Source organism: Balearica regulorum, chromosome Z (genome assembly GCF_011004875.1).
Source record: "Balearica regulorum gibbericeps isolate bBalReg1 chromosome Z, bBalReg1.pri, whole genome shotgun sequence".
Classification (NCBI taxonomy): Eukaryota; Metazoa; Chordata; class Aves; order Gruiformes; family Gruidae; genus Balearica; species Balearica regulorum.
This window is the reverse complement of record NC_046220.1, coordinates 74,291,799-74,310,248: the sequence shown is the minus strand read 5'-3', so window position 1 is coordinate 74,310,248 and position 18,450 is coordinate 74,291,799. Positions and strand designations below refer to the sequence as shown.

The 18,450-nt window shown below is 41.5% G+C and overlaps 1 protein-coding gene across 3 annotated transcripts; it reads right to left on the bottom strand.

The window, feature by feature from the left end:
• Positions 1 to 1,710: 1,710 nt before the first annotated feature.
• Positions 1,711 to 16,107, bottom strand: SLC45A2 (solute carrier family 45 member 2). Of its 3 annotated transcripts, XM_010313104.1 has the most exons (9): positions 15,669 to 16,107; positions 14,377 to 14,553; positions 11,294 to 11,590; positions 8,411 to 8,438; positions 7,314 to 7,449; positions 5,937 to 6,060; positions 4,759 to 4,968; positions 2,044 to 2,057; positions 1,711 to 1,920 (listed from the first exon to the last, which is right to left on the bottom strand). In XM_010313104.1, exons 1-9 carry the CDS (start codon positions 16,105 to 16,107, stop codon positions 1,711 to 1,713), a joined length of 1,635 nt encoding a protein of 544 aa, XP_010311406.1. The 3 variants fall into 3 exon arrangements, with proteins under 3 accessions (XP_010311406.1, XP_075596433.1, XP_075596434.1); XM_075740318.1 differs by lacking the exons at positions 2,044 to 2,057; positions 8,411 to 8,438 and having other exon boundaries at positions 1,711 to 1,935; positions 4,763 to 4,968; positions 7,314 to 7,457; positions 11,271 to 11,590; XM_075740319.1 differs by lacking the exons at positions 2,044 to 2,057; positions 8,411 to 8,438 and having other exon boundaries at positions 1,711 to 1,935; positions 4,763 to 4,968; positions 7,314 to 7,457; positions 11,289 to 11,590.
• Between the last annotated feature and the right edge of the window lie 2,343 nt (positions 16,108 to 18,450).

Below are 18,450 nucleotides of genomic sequence, written 5' to 3'. Positions count from 1 at the left end.
AGCCACAAAATGAAAGAAACCATAAAACGTGGCTTTCTCATAAGGCAGGATGAAGGAGCTGTGAGGAAAGGTAAGGTTTGCCATGCACTGATGACCATTTTGGGTGTACAGTGGAGACACAGTCATCAACAAAAAAAAGGTAGCTGAGGCTGCCATGGGCTCATTATAATTAGTAAGAGTTTGCCTAAGGGAAAATTGTTTTTCCTGAGAATAAATAACTCAGTCTACTCTTGAAAAAACACTAAAAGGATGAAGTTGGCACATCTCTGCAGAGGCACCTTATGCTCAAATCTAGCCATTCATTTGTGGTGTTGTCCACTTTTATCCCGCAGAGCTTGCAAGAGCTGATCAGCTCAACGGTGCACTTGACTGAACAGTGTTGATTATACAGGTGCAACATTTAAACAAACAAACAACACCATACCTGGCAACAGTCTCTCTGTGTCACTGTTCATTAACAGTATTGCATTAGTAGATGGCTTCATGTGGCTTAGCATATAGCATAGCAAATGGATATGACAGTTTTCAGGACAGAGGAGAGAGAGCAGAAATACAGTGTATCACTTTCACAAACACAGGATTTTTAAAACTCTGGCAATATTCTAAAATTAAGAATGAAGCTTCATTCAATGCAATTAAATACAAATAACTGGGCTTAAGTATTTACTGTACAATAATGCCTGATAGTGCTTTGCAGAACTGAATTTATTTACAGCATTCTGTAAAGAGCAAAAGCCATTTCACTCAAAGCTAGATGCATGAAGGAAAAGAGAGAATACAGAGATGCTACTATAAGGTAAATACTGTCATATCCAATGTCAAGATTTAAGTGGCTTACAACCAGTCATAAAATTCTTATTTTGGCCAAGATTATTGTTTCAATTACAGTATCAAAGTCAAGAGGCCAGTTTTTTAAGAAGGAAGAAATGGCAGCTGTTTACCATAGATGGATGGTTTAGGTGCCTACACATGGATTTGCAGAGCAGCCTTAGGCAGACTCTCATGACAAGCTCAGTCAGTGCTTTTCCTTGCGCTTATACAGAAGCAGCAGGATCCAGTATAAAACAATTACTTTACAGTTATGCTTTTAAACAGTAGACTTCAATCTTGTTTATATTCCAATCATCTTTCACACCCAAATCTGCTTTTGACAGTAGCTGAGAATTAACTGATCCCATTTAACATGACTACTATTCATAATACAACTGCACCCTGCATGGCCTCTGACACCTGTTTGATCCTCCTGCAGCTTTTGAATACCAGAGGGAATAGCCCCAAACTTAAGATACTTCAAAAACAAGATAAATAAAAACTTTCTTCCTAACTCCATTTGTATTACTTCTTCAATTTATCACATACTTCATCTATTAACTGCCATACATTGCTAATGAGGAGTTTCATAATGATTCCTCATGCAGGGCATCGAGATACCATGGGCATACACATCGTCATGTGTAATAGTGTGTCAACACACTGAGGTCAGCAGGAATGAAGTAATAAAGCAGTCAAAATACAGAAGCTTTCAATTTGAGGCATTAGGCAACCAGTTTTATCAAGTCTTCATTTTGTAAAGCTCTGGAATTGCAACCGCTCCAAGGAGCAGGAGCGGAGGACGTGCCAGCAGTATCAGCACGACAACAGCACCAGTGCTAGTGGCCCAGAAGGAAAACACGCCCCTGGGCAGGTTTCTTCCAATCGCTTCACACAGTCCTAGTCCACATATCGAACACAAAAAGCAACAAAACAGCAGCCGATCAGTGCCACCGTAGATGCCGAAATCACAGTGACCACACTGCCGGCAATGCTAACCAAGAGCCCCAGGCCCACACCAAGAATGATCTGGGCCAGCTGGACCATGGAGGTGAGGGCGGCACAGTCAATGCCCTTCCCTCGCTCGTGCTCTCCAGCTTGTTCTCCATCCTGCAGCTTCAGGCTCTGCAAAGAAGCACAAAACAAAACCCGGTGAAACGAGACAGTTGCTGATAACTTGCAGCTCTCAGCCAATGCACTGTCATGACCCCAGGTGCAGCAAGACGGGCCAACAGCTCTCTGCTTCCCTTCGGTTTCTTCTGCTTGTCCCACAGAGGTGACAGAACCCAAACAGAGATTTTACAAATGATAATAAGTTTTCCAAGCTCCCCTCAAATCATTCTGTTTCTGCCCAACTGCAATTTTTCCCTCTATCCCTTCTCTCAAGGAAAGAATTGAAACTTGATCAGAAAAATTAGCTGTTTCCTTCAAGTTCAGGTCTATTTGAGCTCTGGCACACTGACATTTCACAGTACAGGACACCTTGTCATGGATAATTTATTTCCAACTCTCATGACTGAAAGACAGCTTCAAGTCATACTATGTCCCCCACACATACAGACCATAATTAATTATACGGAGCACTGTGCACTGAAGTTATGGCTCAAAGCACATCAAGGAGTTCAGTACTAAAATCTAAATTAAATGCATTTATTGCTGGGGAAAAAGAATCTGAAAACAAATGTCCAGACTAGGATTCTTCTACACTACCGAAGACCATTATTAACTACTGATTATCTGTGTATCTGCTATGATATACATACCAGAGCAAAAGGCTTCATTTATCATATATAAGCATCTCATATAAAAGCACCCTGTGAGGGTGGTTGAACACTGGAACAGATTGACCAGAGGGGTTATGGAGTCTCCATACTTGGAAATACTCAAACCAGACTGGACATGGCCCTGTGCAACCTGCTCCAGGTGGCCCTGCTTGAGCAGCAGGGTTGGACTACATGATCTCTGGAGGTCCCTTCTATCTTCAGCTGTTCTGTGACTCCCTCCAGGAAGGAACTATTCTGTTTTGTTGGGAAATTATGTGATAGTTTACATATTTATTGTTCTTCTTGCATAGGCTGTTGAAAGGAGAAGGTTGTCTTGTAACAAACAAGAGGTTTCCATGCTGTAGGATAGATGTACTGCTGTCTTCTGGTATCCAAACACTCTTGGCCATTAAGATACTTGCTTTTCACAAATCTGTTACATTGCATTTGAGCTGTTACCACACAAAGCTCAAAAGTACCAGAGACAGTCTTTTCCTAATGCAGTAGGCAAAATTGAATTTGGAGCATAGGGAACAGCAGCATGGAACATAAGTTGAAAAGCAGCATTTTAAAACACAATGCATGATTTAAATAGAACGCAAAGTGAGGGAAAATGTCAGCTCTTTGTTCTGGAATGATACAGTTCTTTCACCTGAAGTATTTCCAGTTTTAGACACAATTTTATTTTTTTTTTAATTAAATCTATTTTGCTGGGCTGTACCCAGTGTTCCTATGAGCCAGCAGTTCTGACCACAATTACATGAATGTGTAAATGAGTGCAATCTTGCACTTGATGCTTCCTCTTTAATTTTTCTATCATCTTGTACCTTATAGAAGATTTGAGCTAAACCTAATTCTGTTAATATTAGATCTAATATAAAATTATGTATCATTTAACACCTGGCACAGCAAGTATCATCCACCAAATGAGAAACAATTGGTTGTCTTACAAGTAACATTTGAATATATTAGCCTGTTAAATATAAAGTCCATGCACACTTAAGCATATTTTATTTCATTTCTGTCTTGGAACATCTTTGAATCAGAGCCAGACTACAATTTTGCCTTTAATTCCTCTCTCTGAAGTTGGCTGGCCCAAGGTTTGGATTGTGATCTCACCCTAAACTGGGTTCATTCCCTGTTCTTTCTAAAACTTTTCGCCATGATCATTGTCTGTTGGAAGAAACAGATAAATTAACTAAAAATAAGGAATCAGATCTATGAAATATTTAACCACATTGAGACAACCTCCTAGGATTCAATAGAATAAGAGTTTTCTTATATTGTCATTCAGATGGTGATGCTTAAAGGTTGTACAGAACATTAGGACATGTTCTCAAGGACATGATCTAGCCTTGTGCTGGTCTCAACTATGTTTCTGTGTGGTTTTTCAACAGTTCAATGTTTCCTTTATTAACTTCTTCAAATGTCTCCAGCTGTAATGAGAACTTTTCCTAAGTCCTCTCAACTCTCCTTAATCCTTCTTGTTTCCAGCTCTCTCACTAACTTAAGAGGCTTAAGAGAATCTTTCTGTTAAAGACCTCAACACTTTACAAGACATGAAGATCCCGCTGTGCCCAGTAACATGATATAAGGAATGTAAGCTTTTTCAGATTTTCCCTGGAAACAAGATCTCATGCTGTGGAGGATCAAAACCCAACCACAGACATTCAGAGAGATAATAGGAATGTGGTATATAATTTAATATTGAACTATACAAAACTGTTTGTACTTGAATTTTGTATATTTATTAGCTAACAGCTTTTGTCACACTTTGCAGTTAACTAAAAATTCTGCCAGCCTTTACAGTGTGGTTATTAACTTTAGGAACTCAGAAGTCAAGTCTTCAGCTAATACAGCTGGAAGGAAGGATATAAGGAAGGAAGCACTTGAAGGCAACACAAGTGGATCCCTGTTACCTGCTTGCTGCCTGAACATGTATTGTGATTGGCTTTGTTTCAGTTATGATTATGAATAATTATTTGTCTCACTGCAGGACTCTTTGGAGAGTCTGGAGCCGGGACCTTAACTCTCGCTGTCAGAAACTTTCCATTCATAACATGTGTCATCATAACTAGTTTGAAATTCAAATTAAAAGCTGCTCACTAGTTCTATCCAGTTTTGTCCCAAAATAGACTAAACAGACCCAGAGAGATATAAACTTACCCTTTCTTAGACATGGAACTCACCTCTTCTTCCCTGTGATACTCTGCAATGAGGTGGAACGGCACTGTGTACAGCGTGCTGGACATCACACCAAAGAGGGAACACAGAGCCAGAGTGGAATAGACATTGGGAAACAAGCCAATTAATCCAGTACCCAATCCAAAAAGTAGGTATCCAATGAAATAAAGTCCCTTTAATCCTATGTATGGCAGAAGGATTTTCTGCAGGTCTGTGAAAAGCAAGTGAAAATGCTAAGACTGAAACAAAACAGGTCACGTTTCATCAGAAAGTTCCTTTAAGGGGCTGTATTTTGTAAAATGCAATGAAGGAGTTAATCTTACCAATTTTGGAAGTTTCCTCAAATTATTGTAGGTATAAACTTGCCAAAGAATACTTCCTGTCTCTGGTGATAGTCTTATTCTGGCACAGCCACCTCCAGAGAAGTAGTTAACAACCATTCTGGAAGAACTGCCCTCATTGACAACCTCAGACATTTCTGCTCTCTGATTATAATACAAACATCTGGCATCAACCTCTGCCTGAGCTGAGAAAGGTGCTACAGAAATGCCTGTAGTTAAGCTCGAAAGGGGAAAAGATTTCCCTCAAGCCTCTTTTAGAGGCTCCATTCAGCCCCCAAAATGCTATTCATTTGAATTTTCACATCACAAGTAATTTTTTTAAACCTTGGTAAGAGCCATGGTGAAATCTGTCTGGGTAACTGTGCTAGCATATTTACACATAATTTTGGACAGCAAGGTTGATGCTTCTGGCAAGAACTTCTACTGCACTGTGAAAAAATTATTTTATGAGGAATGCAGATGGGGAGAGGCCATCAGAGGGACCTTCAAGAACCTATAGCTACAGCAGTGCTAGGTGAAAGAGCATCTCAGAGTGATGCCCATGGCATCCATTTTAGCCTGACATTTAGCTTCAGGATGATTTTCAGTGTTCAGGGTCAGTTCACATGCAGAACATTGCCTTACTCCCAAAGTGACCCCTCATCATGTGGTCAGCAACTGTTCATGTTAAGATACAAGTTTCTAACAATACAGAGAACGTAACTTTTCTTAAAGTTTTAATGTGGAAGAAAAATCCCAGTTGATTTGCCATCACTTTATTTTTTTTAAACAATGGCAAATAGCAAACAGTTTAAACACTTTTTCAAAACACAGTTGGAGTACATTCCTGGGTACTTACAAGAATAAAGTGATGAAGAAATTGCATTGATGCACAGCCCCCAGCATCCCACCTCTACTCCTGTTTTGTAGGTAAGGTAAAGCGTGGAGTTATGAGGTGCATAAGGACTACCCTGGTATACAACCTGAAAGAGACCACAGAGATCACAGAAGGCAAGGATGGACTGCACATACATAACACCTCCTTCTTATGGGAATGGGATACCCAACACAGGGCCTCATCCCTGGTAGGGGAGATAATTAGCACCCAGAAAATCTGCTAAGCAGTGCCCTAACCATCCCTTCACAGATCTTCAGGTTTCATACTCACTACTCCAGGTTCTCACATCCCAGGCTCCTCCTTATTTATTACCATCCGCCTTTTCCTGAACTGTCCACTCTACACTGACTTGTTTGCTCTTTTTCCTTTGGGTGTCTTATTTCCTACTCTCCTTCTCTCTCCACTTCTGCCTTCTTGCCTTAGCCTTTCTTTCCCGAATTTATCTACAATTTTTTTGTTGTTTGTTTTCTCTTTCAGGCGTACACCAATACATTCATTTCCCCATCCAGTAATTGTCTTACTCAGTTCCTTATCTAGGCAAGCAAAACTTTTTATTTCAGTTGTTCATATACACTGCAGGAAAAAAACCCTCCCTCTCGCCTACAGAGATTAAAAAAACCCCAAGGAAATGGAAATACTGGGTGGAAACCACAGGAAAAAAGCAAGTAGCAATGACAGGATTTGTGCCAGGAGCATATCTGTACCCTGGAGGAAAGGAGACAGGATCGTATAGGCAAGAATCACTGGCAGGGACATACGGTCTTGCTGCCCGGGAACAGGGTGGAGAAGGGAGCACTGGCTTTCACGAAGGCAAAGAATTGCTGGCAGAAGGGACTCAGGGAAAGGTTCAAAGAGGTACGTCAGGGACAGCCAAATTCAAGGATACGAGAGCCTTGAGCTGCCGAGTAGCTCACTGCGTGCAAAGAGCTGCAGTGCAGGTGAACGGCCTGTGCTGACGGTGCCCGTGCACCACGATGATGCCAGCTGCATCCAGGCAACAGCAGCATCGCTTCAGTTAGGGAAACTGCCCATCTCGGAGCAGCTCCGAAGCCACAGCAGAGAATGGATGTGTTTGGAACAGCTCCGAGGGCTTCATTTGAAGCAGTTAAATAGACACAAACAGTCTTAGAAATACTAAAAGGTTTTCCAACAGACTCTGGCTCAGAAAAAGGGCCTGAGATCAATTAGCCGTTTTACAAAGCTCTCGTTCAGCCATCCAGATACAACTGGCCCTGCCACCACTGTCATTTCTTCAGGATTATAAAACTGTCACACTTCTTTTTGGTGGAGGAGGAGATGCTAGGAGGAAGGAGAAGCAAGAGGATTTTACGGTTTTACCTGTCCCATGAAATCCGTGAAGAAGAGCATGTTGGACAGGAAAGCCATCCATCCGAAGAGGTGGCTCACACACAGATAGCGATAGTGGGATGGCATGCTTAAAAGCATCTTCAAGAGTGATTTAAGGGTCATCCGCCTTTGATCCTAAAAGCAAGTATTTAACAATAATATTGTATTATTGCCCTGAAGGCTAATAAAATAGCTGAGAGCAAATGAAGAAAGCCTCAGCATCTTTCATTGCCAAACTTCCAAAGATTTTAATTTGTTTTTGCTAGGAAGGGCTGCTTGGATACTGAACATCCTTCACTATATATTTCATTTGTAGAGCCATTGCCTAATAAAGTAATCTGAAAGATTCACAGAGCCTCTGGGAAAGCTGGGGTGTATCAGCAATGATATAACATGTCTTGCTGTTGTAATCAGTAGGATTATTACTTACTTGTAGAACCACAGGAAAACTTTCTGCCAAAACAGATTCAGTGGAGTTTTGAAAAACAAAACAAAACAAAACCAGAAACAACAGTAATTTCTTTATGGAGACAATGAGCTTTCCATTGAAAATTTAAAGCTGCCACGGAAAAAAAGAAATTCAAAATACTTCCTGAGAATTAAGATGTATCACTTGTGGAATATGGCACTTCTGAGACTTCATTCCCATTCCCTCCTATGTGCTAAATTCCCTAGAAAATTTCACCTCTTCTGATGTATCCTTACAATGAGATTTACAGTCTGTACTGACCTCCCCTCCACGAAGCAGGGTAAGACTGTGAGACGTTACAGGAGATGCAGCACCACTCAAAATCCCAGCACCCAGAGCATGCACGAGGGCTCCAGCACTTGAACACCTCACCCCATGGGAAAAATATTTCCAAAATCAAAGTGTTTTGGTGCCAGTTAACAAATCTCACTGACAGGGAAGCCCAAAATTTCTCACCACCTTCAATGTCCCACTTTATCTCTCTCCTCTTTGTCTAAACCTTGTGCCCCAAAACTCTGAGTTTCTTTTCCAGTCACGTTCATCAGATCACTTGAATTTTTTTTTTTTTTAGTACTGTAGGTGTGTTTGATGTCAGGCATTTGCAACACACAATTCTTACTGCTTTAAAGCTCCTGCATGGTTCTTTGCTTTTAAAGAAGAAAGGTATTATTTTATCTGTGCATGATGGAACACTTCCAATTTTCTGTAATGATGTTTGAAGGCAACAGTGTTGGGAGAGGTGGTAAGGGAAGCTGTATGGTCATGAAATGTGGAAGAACTGTAAAAGTTACATTCATTACTGGAAAGCTGAATCTTGTCTTTAATTTGCTGTAAGATAATGATCTTCCTTCCTTCCTTCCTTCCTTCCTTCCTTCCTTCCTTCCTTCCTTCCTTCCTTCCTTCCTTCTTCCTTCCTTCCCTCCTTCCTTCCATGTTCTACTTACTTTTCACAACACTACTTTCCTTTGAACTAGGTTATGCTGCAAGCTACTGTATGAATAATCAGCACATATAAAGTTGGAAAATACTTTGCTTCAGTGGGAGGTTTTTAATCCTCATAGGAATGCCAAAATTCAAGTTGCTGACTTTCACCTTGAACTGCGTATTGTCCAAATCCCTTGGAATTTCTCTTGGCATCACTGTCTCTTTTAAACAGGCTAAACTTTCTATTCTTCTACCGTTATAAAAAACAAAACCAAACAAAATATTCCACATTGTCTCATTAGTGTTATTTCAAGGATAATTACTATTGTAACAGCCTTTCCAATCAAAGTGTTAACATAAGGTCAGGGAACTAAGAAGGACACTGCTGTAATTACAAACAATAATTTGACAGCTAGATAGAAATGCTTGATTTCTATTTTAGAGAGTGGAAATGGTCACTGAAATGTTTAATGCACACATTCAATACACACCAAAACACAAACACTGCACTAATTAAAATGGCATGGTGAATTCTGGCTCCATTTCAGTTCCTTATCCCTCAAATGCTCACTATAAAATCACTACATCTCAAGGCCTAAGATGATTCATAAAGATAAAGACTTGGGGTTTATGGCAGTAGATGCTGAGTAATTTGGCACCAAACTAAAGAACAAAAAATGAATCACTTTGGATTTCTGCTCATACTGTAACAGGTCAAATCTCATTAATAATCATGGCAGCTATTAGCATGTAAGAACACAGTCCTTAATTTAGAAGATACAGGGCCATGATGCCTGCAGCAAAAAAAAAAAAAAAAGGACACAGAAAAACAGGAAGCCAAACCATTTCTTCAAGGAAGCACTTATAGTAATGAGCACAGAAAACACGTGCCACAAGAGACAGACCATTAAGGCAGTTAGCATCTAGAACTTATACATGCACAGACACATCAAAGCAACATGGGACAGATCAAAGCACTGTGAGCTTCTGACAGGCTGTCCAGCTAAAAGCATAGAGAGGAGGGCAATGGCACAGTGGACGCCACTGAGCTTCACCTCAGGCGTCAGACATTACTGATTCAGTGGAATTATTTCTGGCCAAGGTAGAGGCTACCCCGATCCACAGTCTGCTGCCCTCGCTTTCACTGCATCTGCTCTCTCGTCCTTTCTTTAGAGCCCACATGAGCCAAGCAGTCAATGACACTCAGCATCTCTGACAGTTTGGAGGACGCTCAGAGTGAACAGTGCTGGTGAAGGATGCTGGCTGCTGGAGCTGGCCTACGGTGGGGAAACAGGAGCAGCATCACGGTGTGCCAGCCATATTCTCCTGACAAACTGTTGCTTTGCTGTCTGCCCCTCTCTGTGTTTGCCTGGCATTCTCATCAGGCAGTGTTCATTTTTTATTCTACTTTTGTGTTGTATCTGGTGTAATAATATTTTTCTTCCAGTTAGGAATACCAAGTGCTATTATAATACGTATGACAAACAGTGAAAGATAATAAATCCCTTTTATTTGTAGCTTAAACACGAGTTTAGGCTTCTAACTTAGAATTGTCTGCACATTCTCAGTATTTTTTACTTGATTTATCAACATCTGTATCAGGGATAGACATACATAATGCCAAGAGATCAGAAGTGAAATTAAAATAACAAGCAACTGTTTCACCACTTATTGTTATACTAGGAGCCAAACTACACATTAGCCTTTGCTTACCTAGGGTACCATGAGAGTGCAGTGAGGATTCCTAGCACTAAAAGTCAACAAAAAACCAGTAAAGACCATTACCTGTTCCAAAGACCATTCTAGAAATGTGCTCCCCAGAGCACATTTCAGGTAGATTCACTTTTTCCTAGTTGCCTTAGATTGATGCAATCTTTCATAAAAATGCAGCAGTGATGATTTGAAAGTGCTTGCTATTCTCTCCCACCTAAAAGTTCTGCTGAAGACAGAGCTAAAACATCACTTCCAAATAAAACTAAAACTCCAGAAGCAAGGTAGCGTTGCTTTAGAAGCAGCAATTTTAAACACATCAGTACTGTCAATAAAACCTCAGTGAAACGTTGAGCAGCAGCAAACCCAAATGTTTACTTGGCCAGGGAACAAACAGTTCATATCTACTATGTATGAAAGACTGTGAACTTCAGTGAGAATTAGAGATTTATTTCAAAATTTAATTGTCTGTAGTCCTTGTTGACAATTTAATGTTAATTCTATCAGGGCTAAAGGACAAAGTAGATCGTTTTGACAAAATTCACATGGATATCAAGAGACTGACACAGAGCAGAAACCTGACCCTGGTTCTCCCTCATCCCTGCCAATTGTTCAAAGCATCAGGACTAGTCTGTCTCTTCCCTCTTGCTGGAAGAATACTTCATAAATTAAAAAAAAAAAAAAAAAAGAGAAAAGAAAGCAGACTTTCTCTTGACTCTGTATCCTGGTGGAGGATTCTTTCTCTGCGTGTGTGAAAGGGCTCCATTCCGAATAGTCAGCATTAGCGAATTAAAGGGTCTCCAAAGATGCAACAATATGGCTTACAAAATCATCTCTATGCTTACCTCTGTACGTGATGTAACAGCACATTTCCCAGCTGCAGCCTTTATTTCAGCACATGTTGATTTTAAGTAACCATTTTTTATTTCCTCCTCTATGGAGCTATATTTATAGGATTCAGTCACTTCCAACAAGAACTTTGTCTCTTCATTTTCGTATCTGAGTGGAACTTCAGGAATACTGCGCAGATGTACAGTAAGGCAGATTAGGAAAACCAAGGCTGCGAAGAAGAAAATCACCTGGAATTCTGATGCCAAGGAATACCCTAGTACAGTTTGACCCCAATCCACAGCACCTGTCAGGTAACCCAGGGCTCCTCCCAAACCTACGGGGGTGGGAAAAAAAGGAGAAAAAAGATCTACTGGCATTGATAAAATAAACAAACAGTACACAATACCCTCAATGTGATCCCCTCTAGAAATGACTGAATAATCACTTCTGAGATATTAATCACAAGAAATAGGAATACTGAGCTAATCACATACATGAGCAGTTACCAAAACATCGCTTGAAAAATCTCCTCAGCTCTGGTGGACAGAGCTCTCCAAAAAATGCCTGAACACATAGTAACATGGGCCTCCATCTCTTTTCTTGAGTCTTTGAGAGTTTATTTTCTTTGAAACAGTGAATAATACAAAATAAAATTCTACTGAAATTTATGGTCTTTTTAAAACTCCACAGAACAAAAAACACCCCCATTTTTTAAATTTTATCAAGACTATCTCTAGTTTAGACTTTGTAAAATGTATTTTATATAGCTGAATCTAAACAGAAATACTGTCTCCATGTGAAATTTAAAAAAAGGAAATAAAGCCAAAAGCATTGTTTTGTAGTTACCAAAATCCAAGTACCCCACCACTTGGAAAAGAAAACAAAAAGGATCAAATACAAATGTGTAGTTCCATTTACTGATGTTCTCAGAACAGTTAGAATAAAAGGTAAAATGAGAATGCTACCATGTGTCTTTAAGTTAATAAAAATAGTGTTCAGTCCAATTTTTTTTTTTATGATTTCTTCTTTTTGTTATTAGTGCACACAGTTTCAGAAGCACAAGAAAGTGCACACTGGTATACAGAGCATTTGAAGGACTTGGAAGTGTTTCTACTCTTCTGCTCAGGAGAACTGAAGACAATGTGTGGCAGAACCATTCTGTCTAACAAAAAGTAACATTTGCTTCACCTAAACCCCACATGATTTTGATTTCATTCTGGGCTTTCTGTACTTTTTTCCCTCTTGGGTCTGATTATGGCCCTCCTTCACTGTGTTCTACTGCATTTCATGGGGGACTGTATCCTTGCTTGTTCTCATGAAAAATAATTAAGCTGTTAATAACTTTTTGAAGAAAACCTACACTAAATGTTTGCACAGCAGTGAACATTTGATGTTTGAGGTCGGCTTTGCACATTGTTTTGACAACAAGCAGTCTTGATATTGGAAGGCAGCCTGAGTGCTGCGTGTTGGATACGTGCATTCTTCCTTCTACTTGTCTCACAAATTAGGTCTTAAGTTTCATAACTGCAAAGCTATCGAGTTTCCTGTTTCATGTTCAAACCTTAACTGAAGGCAAACTGGAGAGCAGAATTTTGGACATATTGAATATAAAAAGAAGGAACTAAATAGGGGAAACAATATCTAAAACAGAAGCTAGAAAAGAAACGGGAAGATTGCTGTCTGTGTCTAATAGGGGTAGAACAAGGAATGATAAACGTAAATTGTAGGGAATGAGGATTAGATTTTAGGGGGAAATGTCTAACAACAAGGCCAGTGAAGTGCTGGCACAGACTGCCTTGGTAGGGCTGCAGAACCCCTAGGATTTCAAGAACAGGCCAGGTAATTACTCATCAGGAAGGGTTACCATACCAATGATCTTGCTATGGAGGGTGCAGGGTGCTGGACCAAATAATGCAGTCTTATTTGATGTGATTTGTCCCACATCACAGCTCAGTACACAAATGAATCAGCTAAATCTGTAGCTCCAAATTTGGAAATCAAGCCTTTTTAGTATCATATAAGGAAAAATTACAACCAGAGTTCTGCTAAAGGCAGGAATATATAGAGAGACTCATTCCCCTCTCTACCCAAAGAAGTGATTGTTAAAAATTTTATCTGTCAGTTTCCAATGGACAATATTGATTTCATTGCCATGTTGCTTTAAGGTTCCTTTATAATCTGTGTTCCTGGTTGCAGCTGTTTTGCATGTCCAAAATCAGCCTGCTGTCAATAGCTACTACACCTGCCTCCTCGACTCGAGTAACTGCCACTGAATCCACGTGCCTCTGCTCTTGGTACAGCCAAGTAGCCACAAAAATCTGCATCAACACAGATTGCATGATTTCTCATCTACTTTGCTTTTTGTCCAGTTCTTTCACAGTGACCGCCCTCAGGCATGGCTGGAAGCTCCTCCTGATTCACATTACAAGTACACAGCCTTGCGTGTCTTCTCTTCCCTGTGCATCTTCTCAACACTCAACACAGGGCTCATGCAGTGCAGGCTTCCTTCTGTAACTCAGCAACATTTCAAACATGTACAAAGGCAAATGAAGCTCTTAGTTCATTTGCAAGAGCCTGGACCAAACCACTTGGGCTTGTTTTGTGGAAGTTGTGAAGTTCTGAATTTTACACAGAACTCCGGTCTCTGCGTGGGAAGGCAGCACATAGTGGAACGCTGCTGAAGAATGGAAATCAACTATTCTGGTTTGTGCAGCTCTTGTTCTATGTCACATGCTGAGTTAAAAATGTTAATTTTATGTGCTATGGCAAGGAAACAAATTATATCCCTTAATTCTTCCTTCACCAAACACTTGAAAAAAATCATAACAAGCTGAATAAACACTACTTCACTTTCTTAATTAATTAATTGCTCTTACTTAAATCATGGCTATGCTGCTGTAAATGTTTATGCCTGCAGCCCTCTGCAGCAGAATTCTTGTAGCAGCAATTACAAGTTGCTGTTCTCTGGAGTAGTGAAAACCCAGCAACAAAAGACTCGTGACTGAAGAGCGGGATCAGATGATCAGTTCATTCAAGATTAGAAACACAGTGAGGATAAAATCCATGCAATTACCTTCCCCTCCTTCGAGAGGCAGGGAGGAAAAGAAAGGATCTGAGTACCTGTAAAGAGGGCGTGGTAATGCAGACCCTTCTCTTTATCCTGATGAGAGCAGACATCAAATAAATAGGCTTTGATGGGGCCATCAATAAAATCAGCTGCAAAATCAAAAAGCACTACTCCCAGCATGGTAATGACTATTGCCCACGTCCGCTGCTTGTCTCTCTCACCGATGAAAGCTACAAAAAGAAAAACACCCTCATTCTGACAGCAACAGTGCTATGTTCTGCAAAACCACATTTTACCTTTCCTGATCCCTCCAAATCTAAACAATGCTTAGTTATGCTAGAGAGAGCAGTGATACCAGAACCGCATCAGAGGAGGAGGAGAAGAGGATAACCGAGTCTGTGCAGCACTGAGCTGTGCTAGGTTGACTTACTGCCTTGAGACAGCACAAGCTCAGGGTACTCCAAGCACCACAATCAAGAGCATCACTATCCTTCATCTGCTCTTTTGCACCTCCATGGCATGCTCTGGTAGCCTAACACACATGCATTTTGTAGTGCTTCTTTGGTTATCCTATTTGTCCTACCCTTCCATTGTTTGAGATGATCAAGAGTTGACTGTAACATTTCTTTCTGGGCAACTACAAGTATATTCAACACCAATGATATCCAGAAAGAGAGAATAAAGCAATCCACAAAACCCCACGCCTCCCCCCTGCAAAGTCATAATGACAGCAACAACTTTCCATCAAGACTTTGAGAAGTTACATCTCAAGCTGAAATATAACAGTATCTAGGGATGTCACCCCTATTTGATTTTGCACATTCCAACTGCAACGTGGTTTCCAAGGAGTTACTGATTTCTGCCATTCGCCAGCACAACACATTCCCAAGACAAGCCAGTGCTGCAGTAATTAAAGATACGCATTTTGAATGCTAATCCTTCTAAAACAGGGGTTAACAGATACTCAGTTTGGATATATATTACATCACACAAACAATATTTATCTTTTAACTTAACAAGGTAGATTTAGCTCTAAAAACTTCTCTGGGCTTAAGCAGTGCTTCACTCGTACGAACTGCTTGCAGCAACTCCACCAATGTACAGCATACTGTAGTCACACGCACAACCTACAGAACACTATGTACAGGGCAGATAACGTGCAGCTTTAGGATTGAACCTATATGAAGACTGCAGCGTTCCTCAGCTCCTTCAATGCAGCTGAGTAACATGATGCCCAATTTTAACACCCCATTTGAGCAGGGAACAAAGAAACCCCTCTTTTCCTTCTGATTCAAAAGTCTAGGATGAGTTTTGTCTGCCAGCACAGCGTATGCCCCTCACTCACCTGAGATCATCACGTCCCCATTGAGGTACAAAGCCATGCCTAACAGCATTATGATGCCCAGACCCAGAATGTAAGGTCGCCTCCTGCCCCAGCTACAGCTGCAGTGATCACTGGCTGAACCTACCACGGGCTGCAGCACGAAGCCCAGGATAGGGCTGATGAGCCACACCAGGCTGTAGAGGTTCTTGGGCAGCCCTACACTGAGCAGCACCGGCGTGACAAAGGCGGCCTCCACAGCATAGCAGAACTCCCGGCCGAACATCGCCATGCTGTGCATGACCAGCCTTCCCACCGCTCGCTTCCTTGGCACCACAGCTCCAGTCCTCGTCACAGATTGCAGCAGAGCCTCCTCCTTCTCTCTGGTGCTGTCCACGTTGGCCTTGGCCACCTCAGAAGGGGGTGGAAGAGCCCCATAGAAACTCTCTTTTGTTAAGGTCATCGTTCTGGCTATGCGCAGCGCCCCGGCAAGTTGGTGCTGCCTGCCCCGGCTGACATGGAGCCCAGATCATATGCCGGGTGGGATCGGTCTGTGCTGGGGGAGGGACTCAAATACTTTCATGGCTCTGCGATCACAAGTTATGCAAGGCAGGGGGCGGGGAAGCCTGTGTTAACATTAGTAGATCTGAGCTCTTGGGCGTCTGCAAAGCTCACAACTATCCACAACTAAAGAACTACTGTTTAAGCATGAAACACACATATAACAGGGACATACATCACATGGGCGAGGCGCAAGATTAGCGTGATACAAAGCTACTCCTCTCGTTGCTGTAAAACGGCAGCAATACCAAGAAACTAGAGCCCTCATCTTTCTGTTCAGCAAACAATACGAGCACCAGAGTGTTGATTTCCAGTTGATCGAATGGGGGGGAAAAGAATCTATAATACCTATCCAGCAGAGGATTTCAATGCACTTCATGAAGATACCTAAGTGAACCTACTTATTGCTCTAGAGTGTTAGTGGCAGATAAAAAGCTTGATAGAAATCTGTCAAACAGCAATTGCTGAAAATTTTTTGTATCTACTGTGTGCCACCCTCAATACAACTGATTCTTTTCTTAGTTTCTGAAAAACAAAGGATATCGGGATCACTACGGGGTTTTTTTAAAGTCTTACCTGCCAAGAGAAGACCTCAAAAGAAATCTGCAGTGACATACCAAAACCGAACCTTTCAGGTTAGCCACATGAGTGAGGCAGCGGATCCAACCTAAGCTGAATCATAGAATGGTTTGGGTTGGAAGGGACCTTAAAAGTCATCTAGTCTAACCCCCTGCAATAAGCAGGGACATCAACTAGATCGGGTTGCTCAGAGCCCCGTTCAACTTGACCTTGAATGTTTCCAGGGATGGGGCATCCATGACCTCTCTGGGCAACTTGTTGCAGTGTTTTACCACTCTCATCGTAAAAAACTTCTTCCTTATATCAAGTCTACATCTACCCTCTTTTAGTTTAAAACCATTACCCCTTGCCCTGTCACTACAGGTCCTACTAAAAAGTCTGTCCCCATCTTTCTTATAAGCCCTCTTTAGGTATTGAAAGGCCACAATAAGGTCTCCCCAGAGCCTTTTCTTCTCCAGGCTGAACAACCCCAACTCTCTCAGCCTGTCCTCATAGGAGAGGTGCCCCAGCCCTCTGATCAGCTTCGTGGCCTCCTCTGGACTCACTCCAACAGCTCCATGTCTTTCCTGTACTGAGGACCCCAGAGCTGGACACAGTACTCCAGGTGGGGTCTCACCAGAGCAGAGTAGAGGGGCAGGATCACCTCCTTTGACCTGCTGGTCACACTTCTTGTGATGCAGCCCAGGACACGGTTGGCTTTCTGGGCTGCGAGTGCACGCTGCTGGGTCATGTCCAGCTTTTCATCCACCAGTCCCCCCAAGTCCTTCTCCATGGGGCTGCTCTCAATCCCTTCATCCCCCAGCCTGTATTGATACCAAGGGTTGCCACAAGCCATGTGCAGGACCTTGCACTTGGCCTTGTTGGACCTCATGAGGTTCACACAGGTCCACTTCTTGAGCTTGTCCAGGTCCCTCTGGATGGCATCCTGTCCCTCGGGCATGTCAACCACACCACTCAGTTTGGAGTCATCCACAAATTTGCTGAGGGTGCACTCGATCCCACTGTCTGTGTCATTGATGAAGACACTACACAGAACTGGTCCCACTACAGACCCCTCAAGTTAACCCCTGAGTTTTTAAATTGCCTCAGCAATTTTGCAGTCAAAACTTAGGTGCACAGCAGACTACATTTGACAATGTTTATTGTTCTCCAACATAAACAGATGCATCTGGGACTAAGCAAATTGTCAAATCTTACTGTAAATGTGTATAATCAGTAATTCACATTACAGCAAATATCAGCTGGAAACTTAATATTCTTTTGCTGATTGTTTATCTAATTTGTCAGGACCTACTAGGTAATTCCTGCTTCCAGGCAGGTGTTTATGCAGTAGAATGTGAAAAGCTTTTTTAACAGTAATAACACTGACATTTTGTCATGATACATGTAAAATGAGCTAAAGTATATCTCAGCTTTGGAAGTCTTTGTAAACAACAAAATAATTTTCAGCAAGGTAAATAATCCAGCAAAATTATCAAAAACCCCAACTCTTCATATCGTAATTCCTGACATGTCAGACTAAAGAAAACTGTATTAAGGTCATATCATAGAATCATAGAATCATGGAATAGTTTGGGTTGGAAGGGACCTCAAAGATCATCTAGTTCCAACCCCCCTGCTGCGGGCAGGGACACCCTCCACTAGACCAGGTTGCCCAAAGCCCCAT

Bases quoted from the DNA above. Each gene is read 5' to 3' on its own strand.
- SLC45A2 (XM_075740318.1), bottom strand. From the start codon at position 16,107: ATGACCTTAACAAAAGAGAGTTTCTATGGGGCTCTTCCACCCCCTTCT. The intron at 7,458-11,270 runs GTAAGCATAGAG...ACTTGCTTTTAG, and splicing joins CTGTTACATCACGTACAGAG to GATCAAAGGCGGATGACCCT. The intron at 6,061-7,313 runs GTAAAACCGTAA...GGTCTCTTTCAG, and splicing joins TCACGGATTTCATGGGACAG to GTTGTATACCAGGGTAGTCC.